The following is a 22,618-nucleotide window of genomic DNA, read 5'->3' on the forward strand; positions in this document are numbered from 1 at the left end:
TGCAGACACAGAAGGCCCTCTTCCTTCTGTTCTCAGAGTCAGAGCCCTATGAAGAATAAGTCTGTTATTGATCCTGAATTAGGAGCCCGTACTCTTGATTCAGACCGTGGGTCTATCAAACCTGCATGTGTCTGTGTGTCTCACCCTGCCTGGTGGCATGTTTTTCTCATGGAGGCAAGTAGAACCATGACCAAAGGCCTAGGTCAGTTATGTGGTCAGGGCAGCTTGAAGAAAGGTGAGAATGTTCAACCCTTGAGTAAGTTGTGATACTAGAAGGTAATTTTAAGTCAGGTGTCTGGTAATCACATTAATTGTTTTTACGGAAGCAGCACTTCTTGTGTCGGGGTGTTTTACTTTAGTTCATGTCGTGCTGGTGACTTTTCTCCCCAAATAGAACTGTGGAAAAATTTTAGCCACCTTTTCCAAGACTTCCCCCAAGGTCCAGGGTTGGCCGTGCTATGTTTCACACCAGATGTTCTCTGTATTGCAGAAATGCCTGACGTTTAATCCAGCTAAAAGGATATCCGCCTACGGCGCCCTGAATCACCCGTACTTCCAAGATCTGGAGAGATACAAGGACAACCTGAACTCTCACCTGCCATCCAACCAGAGCACCTCGGAGCTGAACACAGCCTGAGGTTCCACGGGGATGCCCATGAGCTCGTCATCTGAACACATTGGCGGCTGCGAGTCCCCTAAGCAAGCCTCTCAGAGCAGTTGAAGATTGCTGGCTGCCAACCTTCTGGCTGCCAGCTTCTGGGTGGGCTCTGCCTTACCAAGGAAACCACCTAGTTTACTGTTCAGAGATCAATGCAAGGGTGATTGCAGCTTTATGTTCGTTTGTACACTTGTTTGTTTTGTCTGTTTGTTTCAAGAACCTGGAAAACTTCCAGAAGAAGAGAAGCTGCTGACCAATTGTGCTGCCATTTCGTTTTCTAACCTTGAATGCTGCCAGTGTAGGGTGGGAATCCAGGCCCAGCTGAGTTATGATGTAATCCGCCTGCAGCTGCTGGGCCTGCTTTGGTACTTGTGAGTGTGTGTGCATGCGTATGTGTGTGTAAGAGAGAAGAGGAGGGGAGAGAAAGACCCCTGATCTCGTCAAGTGTTACTTTTTTTTTGTAGAAAACAAGAATAATTGAGTTTTAAAGAGTAGAGGTGACTGATAGTAAGAAGGGCTTGTTCAGTGAAAGGTGATTCACAATGGAGTCTTGTTAGGAAGGTTGGACCTAAGTCCTCAGAGTTGCCTTCCTGTCCAAAAGCTTTTGCTAGCAGTAAACAATAAAGGTTTAGATGCCACAAAAAATGGGGGGAACCACAATATTTTTTAAGAGACTTTTTAAGGCATACATCTTCTATTTACTCTTTGGAAAGCTGAACTTAATGTGTCCCAGGCCCTATATATAGTACAGTATGTACTTAATTGTTTCTTTGGGGAAAGATGCTATAAGTATCTTATTACTTGCAATACATTTAAGGAGTGAGTGTACCTCAGATAGGTTTTAAAGATAGAGAGCACCTGTTTTCTGGTGTGAGATGTTATCATTTTCTTCACGTCTCTTGATACCTTGATACCTTGTCACCTTAGGGAATCACTTCCTGCTCTGACTAGAGGCGGGAATACCATCTAGCTGTCTCCACCACCCACCATGGCGCATCTGCCTTGTGCTGCCTTGTGTAGTGCGAAGCTCTCAACCACCAGCACTTCTAATTCATTTTCCTGCCACTGCCTGGCTAACGACAGATGGCCCAGCTGCCCCAATCCCACACCCGCTTGCACGCTTACCGTCTTTCACCGAATGCTTTGGGCGTAGGCTCCCATTCCGAAACCCTAACAGTATCCCCTTGTGCCTTTGTAATACAGTCTTCCCCCTGCCGCAGCTGAGGTCACCTAGGCAGTGAAGAGTGCTTGTTCTGTGTGTGTATAGACTACTACCGACTGTCACTTGGTGTTTCCTATCTTTAAGTGTATGTTGTCAGTGTAATGTCTGAGGAAATGTCTTTTCCTCTCTTCTAGAGATAACTACTTACTCTCTAAAGTGATCTCTCTGTCTGTCCGCAGGATGTGTTTCTGGGTTTTTGTTCTTTTTTTTTTTTTTTTTTTTTTTTTGTCTGAGGCCTCATGTCAGCCCTGCTTTCTGCAGAGCCAGCCTACCCTGGGCATTATAAACAACTGTACCTTACTGTTTTCTTTCAGTCCTTTACATTCTGTGCCACCTTTGCCTTATTATATCCGTGGCTTAGTGCTAAGCTGGCACTACTCCATAGAAGGTGTAGAAGGCAGCTTTCGGGAAGCGTAGCTGAGTTTTGTTTGAATCGTGTTTGAGCACATTTAAGTAAACGCTAGATGATGCTTCACTGTAGAGCTTTGAAAGACTGCCTGATGTTTCACACGGCAGTGTAGGCTCCAGATGGTGTTTGTATGTTATGGACCTTACTGTGTTTCTCGTAGCTGAACAATGCATGTGGTTATTTGTTTGTTTGTTTTTTGGTTTCTCTGTGTAGCCCTGGCTGTCCTGGAACTCACTCTGTAGACCAGGCTGGCCTCGAATTCAGAAATGCGCCTGCCTCTGCCTCCCAAGTGCTGGGATCAAAGGCGTGCGCCACCACGCCCGGCTTTGCATATGGTTATCTGTATGGAGAAGAATTAGATGTCTTTCCTGAGAGCTTTGGAGGTTGGGAATCATCTTCTTCTGTTTATTTTTATTTTTAACATTACATTACATTCTTCTGATTCAGTATCGCAAGAAAGGATTTTTTCTTTTTTCAAAAACAAAACTTTAAGAAGCCAGAGGCTAGGCTGAGAATGTTCTGCGCTCGTCCTCACAGCTCTGCTGCCGACACTGCCAACGCTCGAGACAGTCAGCCTGGAACCTCTGGGACAAGGTCTACTCGAGGTCTCACTTGGACAGCGAGTTCTGCCTTGTCATTGAACAAGGTCCAAAATACAGACATTTTTGCTAGGGCCTAGAAATCGACCATAAAACTCACTGCATTGAGGCCTAATCCATTCTATATTAACATCCATGTGATAAAGTGAAAATAATTTTGAGGGTTTTGCTTTCGCCAAAAAAAAAAAAGAAAGAAAGAAAAAAAAAGAAAGGAAGAAAAAGAAAAAAGAAAGGATTGTTTTCCTTAGCTTTGCTCAAGAAAAATACAGCTATCCTAAACTGGAATCTTCCCGTATTCTTTAGAGTCTTAAGTATAGAGTTTAACTTCACTTTTGTCAGCTGTCTTGAGCTTATTTCTAAGTAGTTTTGTTTTGGCTTTTGGTGAGTGAGGTAGTGGGAGGTTAATTTTGGGGTCTTTTTTTTTTTTGGCTTTGTTTGTGTGTGTGTGTGTGTGTGTGTGTTTATGTGTTTGGCTTTTGGGTTTGGTTGGTTAGTTGTTTAGTTTGTTTTTTTGTTGTTGTTTAATTTGCTTTTTCTAGGCAGGGTTTCTCTATGTGGCCCTGGCTGTCCTAGAACTTGCTCTGTAGACCAGGCTAGCCTCAAACTCAGAGATCCACTTGCCTCTGTCTCGAGTGTGCTTGAACTAAAGGCATGAGCTACCCTCCTCAGCCCACTCCAAACTTTGAGTAATATTTTTAAATCATAGACATGTTGGTATTAGAAACATGGCGTATTGTGGTGGATGGTAGAGAAAGGGCGCCGCAACCTCTCAGGACATCATATGTCTGGCCAGCTCTTCATTCATATAGGTGCTCTCTGGATATGTCTTTACATCAGACTCACACCTCTGAAACCCGGTTTTCACACAAGGAGACTTGCCATTGGGGTCTTTAGTAGCCCAGGGAAACATAGAGTAAACTGAAGAGCTTACTGTGTGCCGCTTATCCTTAGATGGCCTCATCCAGTCACAGGTCTTTGTCAGAATCTAACCATTGATTCACTGAGGAGACCCTACTGCCCTGAGGTTCCACTGAAGCAGCTTTTAGTGAGACTAGGGCAAGAATATACCGAATAGCTTCTGTTCAAGGTTTGGTTCCAGAGACTCTACCATTTACAGGACTGGCTGGAGTTACAACAACCTCTTAAAGAGGGTAGGGCGGGTTCTCCAGTTAGACCCCCTAACCTCACAGGTGAGTAGTCCTAACCTGACAGCCTTAGAAACACAGTTGCCGAGTACCTGAGAGCACCCAGTGGCCCGCCGCCTCCTATTCAGCCCCTCTTTAAAGACGACAGACGGTTAAGCCATGGAGAAGCTGTTCAGGTAGCACGGGGCCATTTCTGCCCCCAGCTTGTCATGTTTTTTCTCTCAGGACCCACTCTCTGACCAGTAGACTTGAATTTAGCCCCAAGTGATTTACTAAACTCAGCTCAGAAGCTCACTTAAAAATAGGACCTCCACATGGTCGTGCTAAGTAAAAATGAAGACCCCAAGTTGCACAGGGTGCTGCTATCTCAAAGACAATACTTTCCTTTGAATAGAAAGCTGTGCCGTCCACCCTGCAATGGGTGCTAGCCAACTTGCTTGAGAAAGTCAGGAGCAAGCATTTTGAGTTTTAAAGAATGTCCTGAACTTGTCTTTTAAGTAAACATAGCTGCTTTATTAAAAGCTGTGACTACTAAAGCCAGTCACAGCCATCGTCACTGTGGGAGTTAAATCATGTCAACTTTCAAACATCACAGTTGTTTCAATCTTCTGTCCAAAGAACTCCTCTTCTGGAGAAAACCTGATTTTGGTTTTGGCTTTTTGTCTTGTCTTGTTTTGTTTTTCCTGAGATGGGGTCTCTCTGTGAAGCCCTGGCTATCCTGGAACTCAGTGTGTAGACCAGGCTGGCCTTGAACTCATGTAGATCTGCCTGCTAAAACTAAAGACATGCACCACCATGACAGCTGACTATTTTTTATGATGAGCACAGAAGTGGCTCACATTTTCTTAAAGCACACTTTTGTCACATAGTAGAGTCTAGGAAAGAATAACATTGAAAATCCCCATCCCAGTGTGACACTTGTGTAAGCACATATGGATAGCCATTGGAAGAATACATGCTTGCTTGTAACATGAAATTAAAGACATTGTATAATTTCTTAATCTTTAAAAATTACCAAAAAAGTGGCAACAGTATGTTTAAGGTTATTTTAATTTTTACATAAATTGTTAACCATATTTGTTTGCCTTTAAGTATATTCTAAGAATTATAATTAAGTATAATTATAAGTCATCCCGCACATTCAGCACTTATGGACTAGGTATGTCAAAATACACAAATTCTGTATTTCTTGTTTCATAGGAAGAAAGCAGCCATCTGAAGCTCTACTCATATATATGCCTAAGAATATCTATACAAAATTAAAGTTTAAAAGGCCTTTGCCTCTCGTGCAGCTGAGAATAGACAACTTATAAGCCTTATCCAAAAACCATGATAAAGGGATCATGTGCATCCTTACAAAAACCCCTTATCCTGTGCATACTTACATCCAAGTACATCCTAAGGAAGGTGTCCGTGCATTCATCTGCCACAGTGGGGAAGCTGCCTGGTGCAAGGTGTGAGTCCTGGAATGATTAGTGATAGTGGTCTCAAATGAGGACACCTTCGTCTCCCACCAGTTTCCTTCCTATGGACAGGCTCAGTCCAGTTATACAGGCCAGGAGGGGCTGGTGCCCACAGCCTCCCGCCTCTGCAAGGTAGGATTGCATATCTCAAACATCTCTAACTCAGTTTCGGCTTTGTTGGTCTTGTTTAAGGAAATAAGCCAGTAAGCCAAAACTATTTTTGTTGTTGTTCTCTTGTCTTCTGAAAGAGAGGGGATATCAATTTTAAATGTTTCTCTCAATTTGATCTTTCAAATTTTTCTAATAAAGTGCCAAATTGCTGCTGCTTCTTCTTCTTCTTTCTTCTTCTTCTTCTTCTTCTTCTTCTTCTTCTTCTTCTTCTTCTTCTTCTTCTTCTTCTTCTTCTTCTTCATGTTTTCTGCTAGGGTTTTCTTGTTTTGTTTTGGTTTCAGTTTGTTTTATTTTCAGCAAGTTAGGTAACTTGAGAGGACTTCCACTAGGATGTTCACACCTCTGTGCTCTGGTCCTCTGACCCCTCCAAAAAATAGCCACCTGGGAATAAATGCAAGCTCCCCCCCTCCAGCATCTACCAAAATACTGTTGCAGCAATTCCAAGTTCAAATGGTGGGGATGGAAGGTAGTTTGGAGTTGGGTTGGGTTGGGTTGGGTTAGGTTGGACAGAAGTCAGTTTTAAAATTCACAGCGCCCTAAGGTCAGTGTGGGGTTTATTCCTCTATCCCAATGTGTTTCACAAGGTGGCGCTTTCAGAGAAAACTCTAAACCTGACCAAGACTGAGAGGTATTCTAGAGACAGTACTTGTAACTATTTTCCTGCACATCTGTAACTATCACCTAGCATATTCCTTCAGACAATTAACAGCCTTCATAATATTCTACAGCTTATATGTTTTGCTTTTTAGCTAGGTTCTGAGTGACTAAGTTAGGCTTGAGAGTGATGTTTAAGCAATAAAGAAGGCCTTTACTTAAGAGACATTTTTGATGTACCCAAATAACCTGAAATTCTAGGACATACAACTAAAAACTTCCCTGAAGCCGGCCCTCGTCTGTGAGCAGCACGGTTTCATTAGAAATGGCAAAACTCCTTGCGGGGTTGGGAGTGGGGGACAGTCCTAACTCTCACAGCCCTTGACATGTCTGCTGCGGTTCACCCCTCACTATCCATGACCTTTTGACACTGTCATTTCTAAACTCAAGTGAACAAAGGAAGCACTGCATCTGTAACTGAGTATGCAGACCATTTTCTAAAGAACCACAGTGCTCGACAAATACTGGAAGAACTGGTATGTTTTACACGCACATAAACTACAAGTGCAAACTCTTACATTCCAATTCCTAAATTACAGTTATATAGTACATATGAACATTACAGTTTAGACAGGAACCTGCATAAGGCTTTGGTTTTTCTACTCTCGAGGTCACTTTTATACTACATTTTAAATTCACACTTTTCTCAGAGACCCAGCCCCCTGAGCCAATAGTGACAGTACACTGGGATGAACAGACACAGTACCACACCATGGCAGAAAGCAGTTTATTCCTTATGAGTCACACACACACACACACACACCCTGCCTGACTTCACACACACACACACACACTGCCTGACTTCACACACACACACCCTGCCTGACTTCACTCCAGAAAGGCTGGCAGGGAGGTTTCAGTCATTTACACAGACCAGGTGCTCAAGCATTGAGAAATCGATTCTTTCAACCCTCTGCTCTCACTGAAGCAGATCTCAGGTTAAGCCCCTCAGTGAAAGGCCAAGGGTCCCCTGGGTCTGCCACCATTCTGGAGTTCCTGAGCCTGACCCCACCCCTACTCCTGCTGAATGACAGGGGGCGGGGCAGCGGAGCCAGGCCAAGCAGGATATTGTGGGAGGACCAGTGACCTGCTGCACCTCAGCCATCTGTTGTGCCATCTTAGGAAGCAGGGTGCTCGAGAAACACAGAGCTGTCCTCTGAGCTACAATAACTACAGTTTGCTCACTAGGCTAGCTAGCTCTGGTGTAGAGATGCAAGCCCTATATGAAATGTCTCCCACTCAAAGTTTTGCTGGGGGGTGGGGGTTGAGATGTATAATTGCAGGAGAAATTCTGACTTTACTGTTTTCTATCTGATACATCCATGGTGGGGAAAAGATATGAAACTGTCTCAGTTTGAAAAGCTCTTCTACTTCAATTGGCAAACGCATGGAGTTCGTTACTTTCTACTTTCTTCTTTTTTCTCCTTTAGTGAGCAAATTATTCCTTGAACAGAAAGAGGATTTTCCCATTTAGAGGAAGCTTCTGTGTGAATTGTCAGGTCACACAAATAATGCCATTATATTGTTGAGTGTAGGGCTTTGGTTTTTCAGGGGACACATAGCCAAGCAGTGATGGTCAGGAATTATGTCTCACTCTATCATTTCTTACTCAAGCAGGGTTCCAGCCAGATTCTATTGTGAGCTGAGGTTAGTCGGGGGACCCTGTGCTCTACTTGAAGTTTCATAATCTTTAGTTCTATGAAATGCAATAACATATATTAGCCAGCAATATTCCTGTGGTCGCCAGCATCTCTGAGTTTGACCTTCAGTCTCTGGATGGTTAAAATAGATCCCAGCAGTAATCCATTTCTTGACATCAGTGCTTAAGTCAAGTATCTTTCCACTCTGGTCCTATTTGCAACAATGTATTCATGTATGTTTCATTTCCTTTATTCATTATTTTCCTATGAACAGTGATAAATGTATTAGCACATTGAATTAATAGCATAATAGAAAGAGCACTTAGCAGATGGGGATTTTTTATCAAGTCCCACATTTACATAAGTTATTTCTATTATTATTCATGTATATTATTTATTGCTAAGCCTCACACCATTCCTGTGAAAGTGCAACTAAAGGCAGATATTAGGGCTTGGATTTAATGTTCCTTATCATGGTCTTGAACAAAAAATTCAGTGATGCCCCCAAATAAGCTGCCTGCGTTTTTAACACGACTGCTAGATTTCAGTAGGTTAAGTGTAACACTTTTGGTGTCTAGGTGTCTTTTTACATTAAAAGAGGCAAAGCAGCAGAACTCTGTAGCTATTGCTTCTGGCAGAGATTTGTTTAGCATAGTGTGGTATTAATTATAGCAAATGTTAAGGTAGCATGTAGAGGTTGCCTTCAATAAGGGACTGTGCCAGGTGGCCAGCAAAGTGGATTCTAGGCAGAGCAGGCGTCTAGGTGCTGCCTCCTGTCTGGTTGTGTGAAGAGAGCTGCTCCGAGCAATGTAGTGCCCCCGTGCCCCCGTAGGTGTCCTGGGCAGCGGTGGGAACACGTGGTACTGTAGAGAAGGGATCAGCGTGAGGGGTGTTCTGTAGGAACAGAACTGGTAGCGTATGCCTTGAGGCTTCCTGCCCGTGTTTTCAGATTCCAGGCATACATTCTGTATACAGAAGCAGTCCATCCTAGCAATAAAACCTAGGAATCCCCAACAACTCAAAAGGCAGTTGCCCTGCTGTGGTTTCTGTCCTGAGCTGAAGGTTAACGGGCAAGTGTTAGGCACAGAAGAGCATCGTGTGCTGGGGTGCCGTGCCACGGCCCAGGGTGCGTGTTAGCAGTAGAGACTGTTACAGGGTTGTCCCTTCTAGGTGCGTAGAAGTATATGGCTTCACTGTAAAGTGTGTATTGTTTCTGTATTCCCACAGGGACTTGTTAAAGCTTCTAGAGGCTTCAGCAAAGCTGTAGACCACAGTAAGCTGCTTTTTGTTTGACTTATTCTTAGACTAGGAAATGTTTAAAGGTTAAAAAAAAAAAAAAAAGAATCTTCATTTAGACACTGAACTCGCTATTTTCTGGACTGAAATCATGGTCCTAGAACTGTAGAAATCACACCCATTAGATGCTAATCTAGGTTGTGTAAGCCAGCCCCAAGAGTCTAGCATCCCCACACTGTATCTGCATCTTCCTGCATCTTACCTTCCTTCCCGAAGGTGCTCCCTACCACTACCCTGACCTGTCCCTTTGGTGCTTCCCATCTCCTTGGCTGAAAGTTAGGCATCAAGCATGTGATGAGAAATACTTTCAGCACCAAGTATGCCTGCCTAGGCCTAGCCACCGCCCCCACTTTGCCTTTGGCTAGCCATAGTCAACAAGAGATAATACCTGGTGCTGGGCACAGAATGAACCCATGATGTCAGTCAGAAAAGCCCTCAAGCATATTTCTCCTGTACGTCCTGATCTTTAAACCCAGTCATTATGCAGAGCGTTCGCTGTTGGCTATAGTCCCAGGTTAAAAAAAAAAAAAACATTCCAGGCTGCTGTAGGCTGTCCATATGCAGTCTCTGCTTTTACCTTGCTTTTTCATACTTGAAATTCGTTCTGCCATTTTGATTTCACGGTGCAGACATCAGGGTACACGTTCCCTCTGGGTGCATAATTGCTCTCATTCCGTTTGCTCACACTGCTACAGGATGCTCTGTTTTGGTGCTTTGGGTTCAGCGGGTCAAAAAGCACTGTGGGAAATCACTGCCTAGAACACAGTCTTAAAAGCATTTGGGCAGGAGTCTTGGTGTTGATGTCGCTTCTGCTCTTCTCTGTGCCCTCCAGATGGAGTTACCAGGTTGGCCTGCCAGGTCCCCCACTCCCACCCCCAAGACCTTTCTCTGAATGGCCTGTGAACCCTGTGCTGTATCCAAGGGTGAATGTGACGTATCTCCTCTGGCGACCCTACCTTTCCTGGTTACTCACCATCAGAAACAACCTAGGTTACATATAGCAAACTCTACACAGCCTTCCTGAGGGAAAGCATAAAAGGATATCTCTAAGGTTGCTCTTCAAAGCCCTGAGCTGAAGGCCTTTGCTCCCGTCCTTGGAGCTGATGAAAATACTGGTCAATTTATCCAAGCCCTTCCCACTTACAAGAATGGGAAAGTAGAGGTTTGTGTCGATACCATCTAAAGACCACAACTTCTAGCCATAGGGTATTTCATATATGTCCATTTTCAAAAGCAGCTCAGGTGAGTGGTGACTCCAGGCTCCATGCAGGCATCTTAACATGGGACTTCCCTAGAGAGAGCTACAGTGTTCATTCTATGTCACAGGGCAGGAGAGGAGACCGGCAGGAAATTTGGAGGGTAACAGATCAATACTCCTTTGGAAACTGGATGTCTTACTGGGTGCTAGAATGCAAATTTATGTATTTATTGTCTGGTCATTGAATTCATTGCCTTTCAAAACCATTGTTCAAATGTCACTATCATTGGCCTCACTTGTATGCCAGCCGAATTGGTTGAAAGCAAACCAGAGAATGGTTTGTGCATTTGCCTTACCATTTGTACTTCTTACAATAAAAATGTCAGTAGCAAATAAAAACAGCGATTTCAGACTCCTTCCTTAGAGATGGATTGCCCTGCTGGCTGTTCATCCCCTTTACTTAAGTGGCTGTATTGCAGTAACATATCATATGTTAGGGTAGCATGCATTAGACTTTTTAAAACGAGATTCCTTATCAAGAATGTGTCTTACATAGGAGCAGCTCACTGAGCTTACAGTTCAGTCAACAAATGCTCAGTAGATGACTACGCTAAATGCTTCACATAGGAAAAAATAAATTTAATGGAGACAGCACTTCAGAGCTTGCAGAGAAGGTGCTGTGGAAAAGGTTTGTGTCACCAGACTAGTATAGAGGAGCAAGGGTTTCATAGAAATAAGTATAGCTTGGAAGGCTGAGGGGATAACTTAGTGGATACGGGCACCTGCTATATAACCGTGAGGCACCAAGTTCAAACTTCCAACACTCACATTAAAAACAAGAAAGCTCAGTATGGCTGCTTGTACCTGTGACCCCAGCCTCCAGCGCTGGATGTCAGAAGACTGGTAGATCTGGGAATTTGGTGGGTAGCCAGCTTAAAGGTAACAGGTGCACTCAGGGTCAGCAAGAGACCTTGCCTGACAGGAATAAGGCACAGAGGGACCCCTGGCGCCCTCCTAGCACACACCTGCATGCCCATGTGTGTGAACCACAGAAGCATGAGAAGAAATTTAGTAAGGTTCGCTGAGGGGTGGGGTGATGGTTCAGTCAGGAATCTTCTGCAACCGAATCCGTAATTCTGCTGCTAAGAGGGCAAAGACAGACACTACACTAGAGCTCAAAGAGTCAGGCCATCTGATCGCTCAGTGAGTCAAGTTCAGTGGGAGACCCTGTCTCCAGAAGATACAGTGGGGAGCAATGGCAGAGGAAGGACACAGATGCCGACCTCCAGCCTGCACATGTATGCACTGGAACAAAAAGGGGGTTTTGCAGAAGTGTGGAGCAGAGACTGAAGGAAAGGCCATCCAGAGACTGCCACACCTGGGGATCCATCCCACATACAGTCACCAAACCCAGACACTATTGTAGATGCCAACAAGAGCTTGCTGACAGGAGCCTGATATAGCTGTTTCCTAAGAGGCTCTGCCAGAGCCTGACAAATACAGAGGTGGATGCTCACAGCCAACCATTGGACTGAGTACAGGGCCCCCAATGGATGAGCTAGAGAAAGGACCCAAGGAGCTGAAGGGATTTGCAGCTCCCAGGGGATAAACCACCACCCAAAGAAAATACATGGAGGGACCCATGACTCCATGCATATGTAGCAGAGGATGGCCTTGTTGGACATCAATGGGAGGAGTTCCTTGATCCTGTGAAGGCTTGATGCCCAGTGTAGGGAAATGCCAGGACAACAGGGAAGCAGGAGTGGTTGGGTTGGTGAGCAGGGGGAGGAGTGATGTGATAGGGAGTTTTCAGAGGGTAAACCAGGAAAGGGGATAACATTTGAAAAGTAAATAACGAAAATATCTAATAAAAATTTTTAAAAGAATCTTTAAAATAAAAAAAGGGGGGAGTTGCAGAAATAAGACTTGAGAACACTCAAAGACCAAGATTTGCCAGTCACAGGGGCAAGTACTCCAGACGTGTACAGGCCCACAATGAAAGAGAAGGCAGGAAGATCCAGGGCATGTCCTGGGATTAGTATCATAACCTAGAGTGAAATACAACCTGGTGCAGCCACATATGCAGCTGTTCCTGGATCCTTTCCTCCAAAGTTACGCCCAAATAGATCCTTCTGTTACCTCTCCTAGGCTCATATTCCACTGAGGTCCTTGTAATTTGTCACACATGGAGTTCAAACTTGCCCTTTGGAGTTCAGCCTAGGTCCTACTTCCATGTTTTCTAAGGGAAAATGGGTAGGTGAGGCAGGTCCCAGAAGGTTGTGTTTGTTAATTAAGATCAATTCTCGGCTTTAATTACCCATCGTGAATACTCCTTTCAGAGATTTAAAATAATGCAGTCCTTAGCCTAGACAAAATAAAGGCAAGTCCCAACGGAAGGTTACAAGGAATTCTACAGGTCTGCAAAAACTTAGAATTCACAAAATATTGCTATGTATTTCACAGTGCTCTTTCCTCTTTTCTGTTTTTTTTATATTTATTTATTTGTTTATTTATTTATTTATTTATTTATTTATATGTAAGTACACTGTAGCTGTCTTCAGACACTCCAAAAGAGAGCATCAGATTTCGTTACGGATGGTTGTGAGCCACCATGTGGTTGCTGGGATTTGAACTCAGAACCTTTGGAAGAGTAGCCGGCACTCTTAACCACTGAGCCATCTCACCAGCCCCCCTCTTTTCTGTTTTTTATTCTTTAAAAATACATATGGCTGGGCTGGTAAGATGGCTCAGTGGGTAAGAGCACCTGACTGATCTTCCGAAGGTCCGAAGTTCAAATCCCAGCAACCACATGGTGGCTCACAACCACCCGTAATGAGATCTAATGCCGTCTTCTGGTGCATCTGAAGACAGCTACAGTGTACTTACATATAATAAATAAATAAATAAATCTAAAAAAAATACATATGGCTAGAACTGATTGCACAACCAGAATAGAACATGAGTTGGTCGGGAAGGTGAGTATGCAGAGCAGAGTTGGGGTGAAGACAGTGTCAATACAAAGGAGTTTGATTATTTTTGCTTGGCTGTATACTTATGAGAAACTAATAGATAACGCTGAGATGCTACACAATGAAGCAAAAATAGTATTTTTTTAGTTTTAGTTGTGAATAGTCTTGATATGTTTACATTAGACCTCAAGAACCACCTGAAAGCTTCTATTTAGGACATGCTTTTAATATTTTTAGACCGTAAATTGCACTTTTTATTTAAATTTCTATAGGAAGTATTCCTGATGGATACTGTAATGCTGAGAATTTAATCTTCATCAAGAAATTGAAATTTGGCTGGGTGGAAGTAGTACACACCTTTAATCCCAGCACTTGGGAAGCAGAGACAGGCGGATTTCTGAGTTCGAGGCCAGCCTGGTCTACAGAGTGAGTTCCAGGATAGCCAGGGCTATACAGAGAAACCCTGTCTCAAAAAAACAAAAACAAAAAAACAAAAAAAAAGAAGAAGTTGCTCCTCACAGAAGGAGTGCTCCTCCATTGCTGGTGGGAGTGCAAACTTGTACAACCACTCTGTCTGGAAATCAGTCTGGTGGTTTCTCAGAAAATTGGGAATGGTCCAGGACCCAGCTATACCACTCCTGAGCATATACCTAGAAGATGCTCCAACATATAACAAGGACACATGCTGCACTACATTCATAATAGCCAGAAACTGGAAACAACCCAGACATCCCCCAAACAAAGAATGGATAAAGAAAATGTGGTTCATTTACCCAATGGAGTAATTTGAGACCAATCTAACTTGAGACCCACCCCATGGACAAACAGAAATCCCTGACTCGATTAGTGATATTCTGTTATGCTTGCAGACTGGAGCCTAGCATGACTGGCTTCACCCAGCAGCTGACTGAAACAGATGCAGAGACCCACAGGCAAACATTAGAGAGAGCTCAGTGAGTCTTGTAGAAGGGTTGTGAGGATTGAGGGACCTAGAGGGGATAGGAACTCCACAGGGAGACCAACAGAATCAACTAACCTGGACCCAAGGGGGTTCCCAGACACTGAACCACTCTCCAAACAGCACATATGGCCTGGCCCTAGGCTCCCCGCACATGTGTGGCAGATGTGTAGCTTGGTCTTCCAACTGGTCCCTCAACAACTAGAGTTGGGCTATCACTAACTGTTACCTGCCTGTGCGTCCTGTTCCTCTGACTGGGCTGGGAGAAGATGCACCCAGCCCTGCAATGACTTGATGTGCCAGGGTGGGTTGGTACCTGGATGGGGGTCCTCCTCCTTCTCAGAGGAAAAGGGGAGAGGGGGGTGGGAGGAGGGGAAGACTGGGAGGAGGGGAAGACAGACTGGGAGGAGGGGAAGACTGGGAGGAGGGGAAGACAGACTGGGAGGAGGGGAAGACAGACTGGGTGGAGGGGAAGACTGGGAGGAGGGGAAGACAGACTGGGAGGAGGGGAAGACAGACTGGGAGGAGGGGAAGACAGACTGGGAGGAGGGGAAGACAGACTGGGAGGAGGGGAAGACTGGGAGGAGACAAGGGTTGGGATTGGGATGTAAAGTGAATAAAAAAATTAATTAATGGGGGAAAAAGAGGAAAAAGGAAGTTGCTCTTCCCAGGCGTGGTGGTGGACACCTTCAATCCCAGCACTGGGGAGGCAGAGGCAGGCAGATGTGTGTGAGTTCAAAGCCAGCCCGATCTACATAGTGAGTTCCAGGCCAGCCATGGTTACACAGTGAGGCCTTGTTTCACAAAATGAACAAGTTCGTTGGGGCTGGAGCACTTGCTGTTTTTTCCAGAGGACACAAGTTCAGAATCCAGCACCCATGTCAGGCAGCTCCCACCGGTGAGTCTGTAACTCCAGTGCTGGGGGGATCCAACACCCTCCAGAGGCACTGAAATGTATATGGCATACACATACACCCAGGCCAAGAAAAACCAATTAAAATCAAACTTCAAGGGGGGCTGGAGAGGTGGCTCAGCAGTGCCAAGCACTTGCTGTGCTTGGGAAGCACCCACGTGACAGCTCACGACTGCTCCGGAAGATCCCTTGTCCCCTTCTGGCCCCAGCAGGAGTTTCGCTCGTGCCGTGCACTTAGATACAGTCAGGCAAAACAGCCATGCACATGGATAGAGATAAATCGTAAGAAGACGAAGCCTGTTACACTGATACTACATTTGGAATGGCAGGCAAAGCACCACCACCCCTATTCTCTGGAGAAGAGCGAATGAGTCACAGAAGACCAGCTGCTCTATCAAGGCCCAACCCATAGTGAAAGTCATATACACTTAGCTTGTCACCTGGGAATCCCAGCTTCCATTGGCCTTATTTCTTCTCATGTGCACCAAGCACAGGAAGCCAGTGGACAGAAGAGAAAAGATACATATATCCTGGATCCTTCCAAGAGTTGCTTGGACTCTAACTACCTATATTCTTCTGGTGAGCTCTGCCTTTAGGTTTTAAATTTACACACAATGTGTGTATGTGCCGAGTGAGTACTATTGAACAAATCAGTGAATTTTCCCACTCAAATCCCTTTTAGTTTTGCTATCCCCAGGGTTCTAGAAACTTAAACACAAGAGCTAAAGGTATAATAAACCTTGGGGACAAACAACATCTATGTGATTGGGATTTGGCAAAGATTTGCAAGATGGGACATAAATCATTAGTAAATGGCACTTTTATCAAGTTTTGAAACAAGCAATTTGAAAGAAACTATTTAAGAAAATAAAGAGGAAACACATGTTGACAGGAAAATGGAGAGTATATTCTGATAAATCATGAATTCAGAGTGTTAATGTATTTTTCTTTTTTTAACTTTTTATTGATCCTTTGTGAATTTCACATCATGCACCTTGGTCCCACTCATTTCCCCATTCCTTCTTATCAGCCCTCTTCTGTTATAACCTCCCTGCAAAAGACCATTGAAAAATAAGACTATGAAAGAACTATTAATCTTGTCATAGAAGCTGTAGTGTATCACAGTGTGTCACTCAGTATACCCTTTTGTCCACAAATCTTTACTTGTGAATATTCATTGCTATGAGTCACTGGTCAAGGCCTCTGGCTTCTGCTATACTATCAATACTGAATCCTCACCAGGGCTCGTCTCAGATACCCTCTTGTTGTCCTGTGTCATGGAGGTCCTGCAGCTTTGGATCTGCAGGACTGCCCCCTTCACTAACTCCAGCAGATCACAGATGGGGTAGATGTTGGGGTGGGCTAACTCAAAGCCCTGGATCTGGGCCTGCCTGCCAGCTCTGCTACACCCACACCACCAGGGTGAGCTCTCTAGTACTGCCCAGGCTAGTTAACCCAATGCCACAGCAGGCAAGGGGAGAAGCCAACTGTCCTGCTCTCACATGCTGGGGCCAGTTCAAGAGCGCCTTCATCACCAGGGTCAACTCTACTGTGCTGCCCAGGTGAGGTGCAGGGTCTGTTTTTCCTAAGTGCTGCAGCCAATGAGGGGCAGGAATGGCTCTCTGTCTCTCTCAGGACCTTGGGATCAGTTCTCTTGCCTGCCAGAGGCATCTAGGGATGAGGGGTGGGGAAGACATCTCTCCCAAACTCGTAGCAAGTCATGGCAGATGAGCACTGGGGGCCAGCTCTCCTGAGTACTTCAGCCAGTAAGGAGAGGAGCCAGTTCTCCACAGCCTTTGGACATCAACATGGTCCCAGGTGGCAGCCCAGACCACGGACATCCAACATAAGCATTTAGTGGTCATGTGAGCCACTGGACATCAACACAGACCCCTCCTGCTCTTTAACCACGGACCCAGACATGGCAGCATGGCCTCGGGTGGCAACACAGGATACTCACAACATACTACTCCTCTCCACTCTGTCTCCAGTTCAGCCTCTCTTCATAGTGCTCAAACCAGTCAGCTTCTCTTTCTCCCATCTCTCCACCATATACTTGCACATCACAGTGGCTCCCGATGCTGGGCCACTCTGCAGATGAGCCTCTGTGTGTCTTCCTCAAGACGCATGGCAGTGAGCAGACCTCTTGATAGTTCAATTTTTTAAGTGGGCAGATTTAAAATGACTCTTTATCAAAGGAGATGAGATGAATGAGTACCTGCACTGATGGCCTGCATTTCATTAAGCAAGTGTAATTTAAAACAAGGAGCTTCACTACGCACATGGCTAGAATACAAAATCTTGACAAAGTGTTGTTACATATGTATAATAGCAAATTCTCACCAATGATGGTGTCATGTGATACAGCCACTTCAGAAAGAGACCAGGGGTCAGAGATACACTTAGAGCTCAACCTAACAATACAACATCTAAGTATTTACTACAAAATGTAAACAGTGTACATCAACAGTGTTCATAATGTTAAGTCTGATTGCCTAAACTCAATGCCCAAAAGACTCGCTGCCTACACATACTTTTTTTTTTTTTTTTTTTTTTTTTTTGGTTTTTCAAGACAGAGTTTCCCTGTATAGCCCTGGCTGTCCTGGAACTCACTCTGTAAAAGACCAGGCTAGCCTCGAACTCAGGAATCTGCCTGCCTCTGCCTCCCAAGTGCTGGGATTAAAGGCGTGCGCCACCATGCCCAGCTACACATACATTTTTAAAGGAAGAACTATTAATATAAAACAGGGTTGTTTGTTTGTTTGTTTGTTTGTTTGTTTGGAAGATGGCTCATTTGCTAAAGTACCTGTTCAGCAAGCATGAAGACTTGATGCCTGTCCCCAACACAAACTTAAAGTCAGACATGTTTATAATTCCAGTGTGGGAAGGGCAAGGTTGTGACAACATCCTCAGAGCCTGCTGACCAGCCAGTCAAGCGGAATCCATGAATTCCAAGTTCAATAGGAAACCCTGTCTCGAAGAAGAAGAAGAAGAAGAAGAAGAAGAAGAAGAAGGAGGAGGAGGAGGAGGAGAGGAGAGGAGAGGAGAGGAGAGGAGAGGAGAGGAGAGAAAAGAAAGAAAAGGTGGAGAAGAACAGAGGAAAACACCCAGTGTCAGCTTCTGGCTTCTACACACATGCACACACGTTCAAACACACAAAGACATAAACACAAACACTTACCCACTTATATGAAGTTCTTGTAAAGGCAAAACCACAGCAACAGAAAACAGATTGGTGGTTTGCACAGACTGGAAGACAGGGAAGGAAGTTAATCGTGTAAGAGCACCAGAGAGCATTTAGACAGATGGAAATCTTTCTCTGCTTGGTTGTGGCCATGATTACATGAATACACAGTTGTCAAAATTCAAACTACATTACAGGCTGGAAAATGCTATTTGTTCACTGCCATGATAAAATGGACACTTAATTAATAAGTGTAAAGATGTCTTGGCCAGTCTGAAATATTTGAGCAGTGACTTTCATAGCTCATGAGTCACATCAACAAGGATGGAACAAGAGGAAAATTACAGCATTGGTTCAGTTAAAGCGCTCATGGGCATGGGAAACCCTCCTTTCTGACTCACTTTCTTGCTAACTTCCCCTGCTTTTAGAGGGGGAATTCAAAAGAATTCAACCTGAGCTTATAAAAGAGCAACTAATTAAATAAAGCGACTGCTTGCTTTTCAAGGGCACGAATTCCTTACGAGTAAATCTTTTACAGATATTGTACAGTAAGGAACGTGAGTACCAGGAGCACAGATGATCACAATGACATGTCGTCGTTGCTGGAATGCCGCAGAGCAAAATTGTATCCAGAAGACACATGGCAAGCGTGGATCCCCAGGGAGAGTCAGTGGAATACTTGAGACAATAATAGAACCTGTGAAGGATAACACTTCCTCTGTCTGACTTATTGAATTACTAACAGTACTCTGAGGGACTGACCAGGAAAACTTTGTGGAGAATTTTCAGAAAATTGCCAAAACATATTCAAGAATACACACACACACACACACACATACACACACACACTGAACAATATGAATTGTCACTTATACAGGCCATCTGTGGCTAAGTAGTTCATAATCTGAACTGCCTTTCTTAGGGTTTCTATTGTTTGATGAAACCATGACCAAAAAGCAAGTTGGGTTGAGGGAGAGAGTTTATTTAGATTACACTTCCCCAACATAGTTTACCATTAAAGGAAATCAAGGCAGGAACTCAGACAGGGCAGAGACGTGGAGGCAGGAGCTGATGGAGAGGCCACGGAGGAATTCTGCTTACTGGCTTGCTCCTCATGGCTTGCTCAGCCTGCTTTCTTACAAAACCCAGGACCACCAGCCCAGGGATAACCCCATGCATGATGAGCTGGGCCTCCCCTATCAATGACTAATTTAAAAATTACCCTACAGGCTTTCTCAATCGAGCCTCCCTCCTCTCTGATAACTATACTTGTGTTGAGTCTACATAAAACTACAGACCACATGAACAAATAAGTTTTCTTTTTACTGATGTGTGTGTGTGTGTGTGTGTGTGTGTGTGTGACAGAGTGACGTTCATCTGTGCATTCACATGTATGTGGGTGCGTGCACATTTGTGGGTAGGTACATGTGAGGCAGGGTCTCTCACTTGATCCCAAAGCTCACCAATTCAGCTAGTCTAGCTATCCAACTTGCTTAGGAGAACATATCTCCACCTCCAGAGCTTGCTGGTGGACCACTATTCCTGCGTGACATTGGGTGTGTGCTGAGGATTTGAACTCCAGTCCTCATCCTTGCCCAGCAAGCCTTTACCAACTGAGCCACCCAGCCAGCCTTACACATTGTTTTATTTACTCCATGCTGTCATGGGCTATATATGTTTTATAGTTTCTTTTTCTCCAGTAATACGTAATGGCCATTTCCCCATATCAAGACACACAGCTCTATCTCACTTTTAAAGCTCATGCATGTTTGTCACTGCATGGGAGTACTATACTTTAACTGTTTCCTTTGTCATAAATATTAAACTTGATGCCTTCCAACAAAAGAACAATTGTTGCAGGGGCTATTATCATCAAATATAATGTGTCACTCTTATCCCTGAAGGCTAAGAATACATACATCCAAACAACAGACATTTGAGTTTGTAGATTAAGTGTCTACATCTGTTTCCATTCAAATTCTCAAGCACCCATACAACAAATAACTCAGCAGTATGGGACGATCATCTAGTATACTTCCCAAGTTATAATTAGTGAATGCCACTCATTTGGAACATCTCTACCCAAGAGAGTTATTGATACAGTTATTACTGTTATTTACAGTTTTGCTCTTTTGAAGTTATGCATCTACTCCTATTCAAAACACATCTGTACAATAAAACAAGCCGCCTTTTGCCTCCAGCCTCATGTGCCCTTTCAGCACTATCACCCCGTGCTGTCATACTTGGCCCTGTCTATCTCCTTTAAGCCAAGCTCTTCCCTCTTCCCTCTCAGCTCTTCAGTAGGAAGTCTGCCCAGGGTCACAGTCTCCCTGAAATGCAAGGTTTTCACTCCTCCCTTTCCCCCATAGCGACAGCGGGAGGAGACATGTAAGGGAGACAGTAAGGGAGACATGTATTTTCACGTTTGACACACTTGTGTACAAATGCTCAGCAGCTCTGCTTTGTCACCGTGAGACACTAAGCAAAAAACTTGGCTCTCCCTGCCCTCCATTCTTCTCATCTAAAAGATGAAATGCAATCTCTTGATTATGCCTTAGGCATTTGAGACAGCGTGAAATTCACTGCTAGAAGGAAGTGTGTTGCTTAGCTGATCACATGTGCAGGTGGTGTCTAAAGGCATCTCTTTAGTCTTCCCACAGAGTCACTGTGAATTTTGTTCTGGAAAGACTTGGATTGATGTAGGTTTTATGACGTCCTTTCTCACCATCTCCCCTGTGTCCTGGCTAGTTTTCCTCTTTCTCTGTTCTCCACTGAGACACCTGCTCTAGGACTGGGTCACTTGATGGCTAAAGATAGCCAGAGGAAACACAAATCTTCCTGTTGAATTGTGTCAAGCAAGCCAAAGATGAGGAAAGTAAAAGCAAGGAGAAGCTAAAGGGAAAACTCCCCATCTTCTCTGGCATCTCCAGTTGGGCTTCTGGAAACACTGGCTGACAACTGTCAGCATCGTCAGTGAGCCACAAAGAAAGAATAGGCTACTGCTCACAGACTCTCTGCATTGGGTACAAAGCAAAAGTAGTTAATCATCACCTTTAGTTGAAAGTAAGGGATAAGGAAGGAGAAACAGAAATAAAACCTTGAGGCCAAGTCCATGGTGGGCAGTGAAGCTGGTTCCCCAAGAACAATCAGCACTGAGTGGTACTAGAAGAACCACCATGGGTTATATTCAACACAGTTCGAGAACTGTCTTAGGGATTTACTGCTGTGAACAGACATCATGACCAAGGCAATTCTTATAAAGAACAACGTTTAATTGGGGTTGTCCATTATCATCATGGCAGGAAGCATGGTGACATACAGGCAGACATGGTGCTAGAGAAGCAACTGGGAGTTCTACATGTTGATCCACAGGCAGCAGAAGGAGAATTGTGTCACTGGCCATAGTGGAGTCGGAGACATCAAAGCCTGCCTCCATCGAGACACTTTCTCCAACAAGACCACACCCACTCCAGCGAGGCCACACCTTCTAATAGCACCACTCCCTATGGGCCTATGGAGACCAATTACATCCAAACTAATACAGGACCGTTTTAAGAAAGAAAGTGGAGATTGGAATATCTGTTGCAACAATAGAGGGTGAGAAAGGAGAGAGTCTCTGTCAGCGAGAAGAAGATTTTCTTTGAGGTACTGGATTCCATGCAGGGCCTCGCACATGCTAGGTAAATGCTGTATCACTGTCACTGGTGTTACTCGTAAACTTTTATTTCCCTAAATTAAATGTCATCTCTGAGGCTTACTGCCTCAGTCTGCTAACCTAGGCCTGGTCCTGGAAGCCTCTGTGCAATCTAATATAGGCCTAGAATGTTTTACAGGCTCTGATAAGTTACTGCTGAAAATATTCACCCTCTCTTGTTCTTTCTGAACTCTGACTGGCTGGTTCAATTCAGCTGTTCTGGCTCAAATTCCTCTCCAAGCTGACTGGTTCTAACTGGCTTCTCTCACTTTCTGACTGAATTGCTCTGATTGGCCCCGAGTTAACTCTGGCAACCTGTTCTAATCTTCTGGCTCCTTCTCACTCTCTGACTCATTCTGTCTTCACCCGTGTCTAGCTTGTTCTCTTTTCAACCCATCTCAGTAAAACTGCCTCTCTCCTCGCTTTCTCTCTGCACTGCTCTCCT

At 44.4% G+C, this 22,618-nt stretch overlaps 1 protein-coding gene across 2 annotated transcripts in view; it reads left to right on the forward strand.

Annotated features, from left to right (window-relative positions):
* Positions 1–10,854, forward strand: part of Cdk6 (cyclin-dependent kinase 6) — a 190,005-nt gene extending 179,151 nt beyond the window's left edge. For both annotated transcript variants that reach the window (XM_030254091.1, NM_009873.3), the window contains exon 8: positions 491–10,854. In XM_030254091.1, the coding sequence (XP_030109951.1) occupies positions 491–637 (147 nt within the window). In that variant the 3' untranslated portion in view covers positions 638–10,854. The remainder of the gene's footprint in view (positions 1–490) is intronic.
* Positions 10,855–22,618: the final 11,764 nt, after the last annotated feature.

The sequence above is a fragment of the Mus musculus genome, chromosome 5 (assembly GCF_000001635.26).
Source record: "Mus musculus strain C57BL/6J chromosome 5, GRCm38.p6 C57BL/6J".
Classification (NCBI taxonomy): Eukaryota; Metazoa; Chordata; class Mammalia; order Rodentia; family Muridae; genus Mus; species Mus musculus.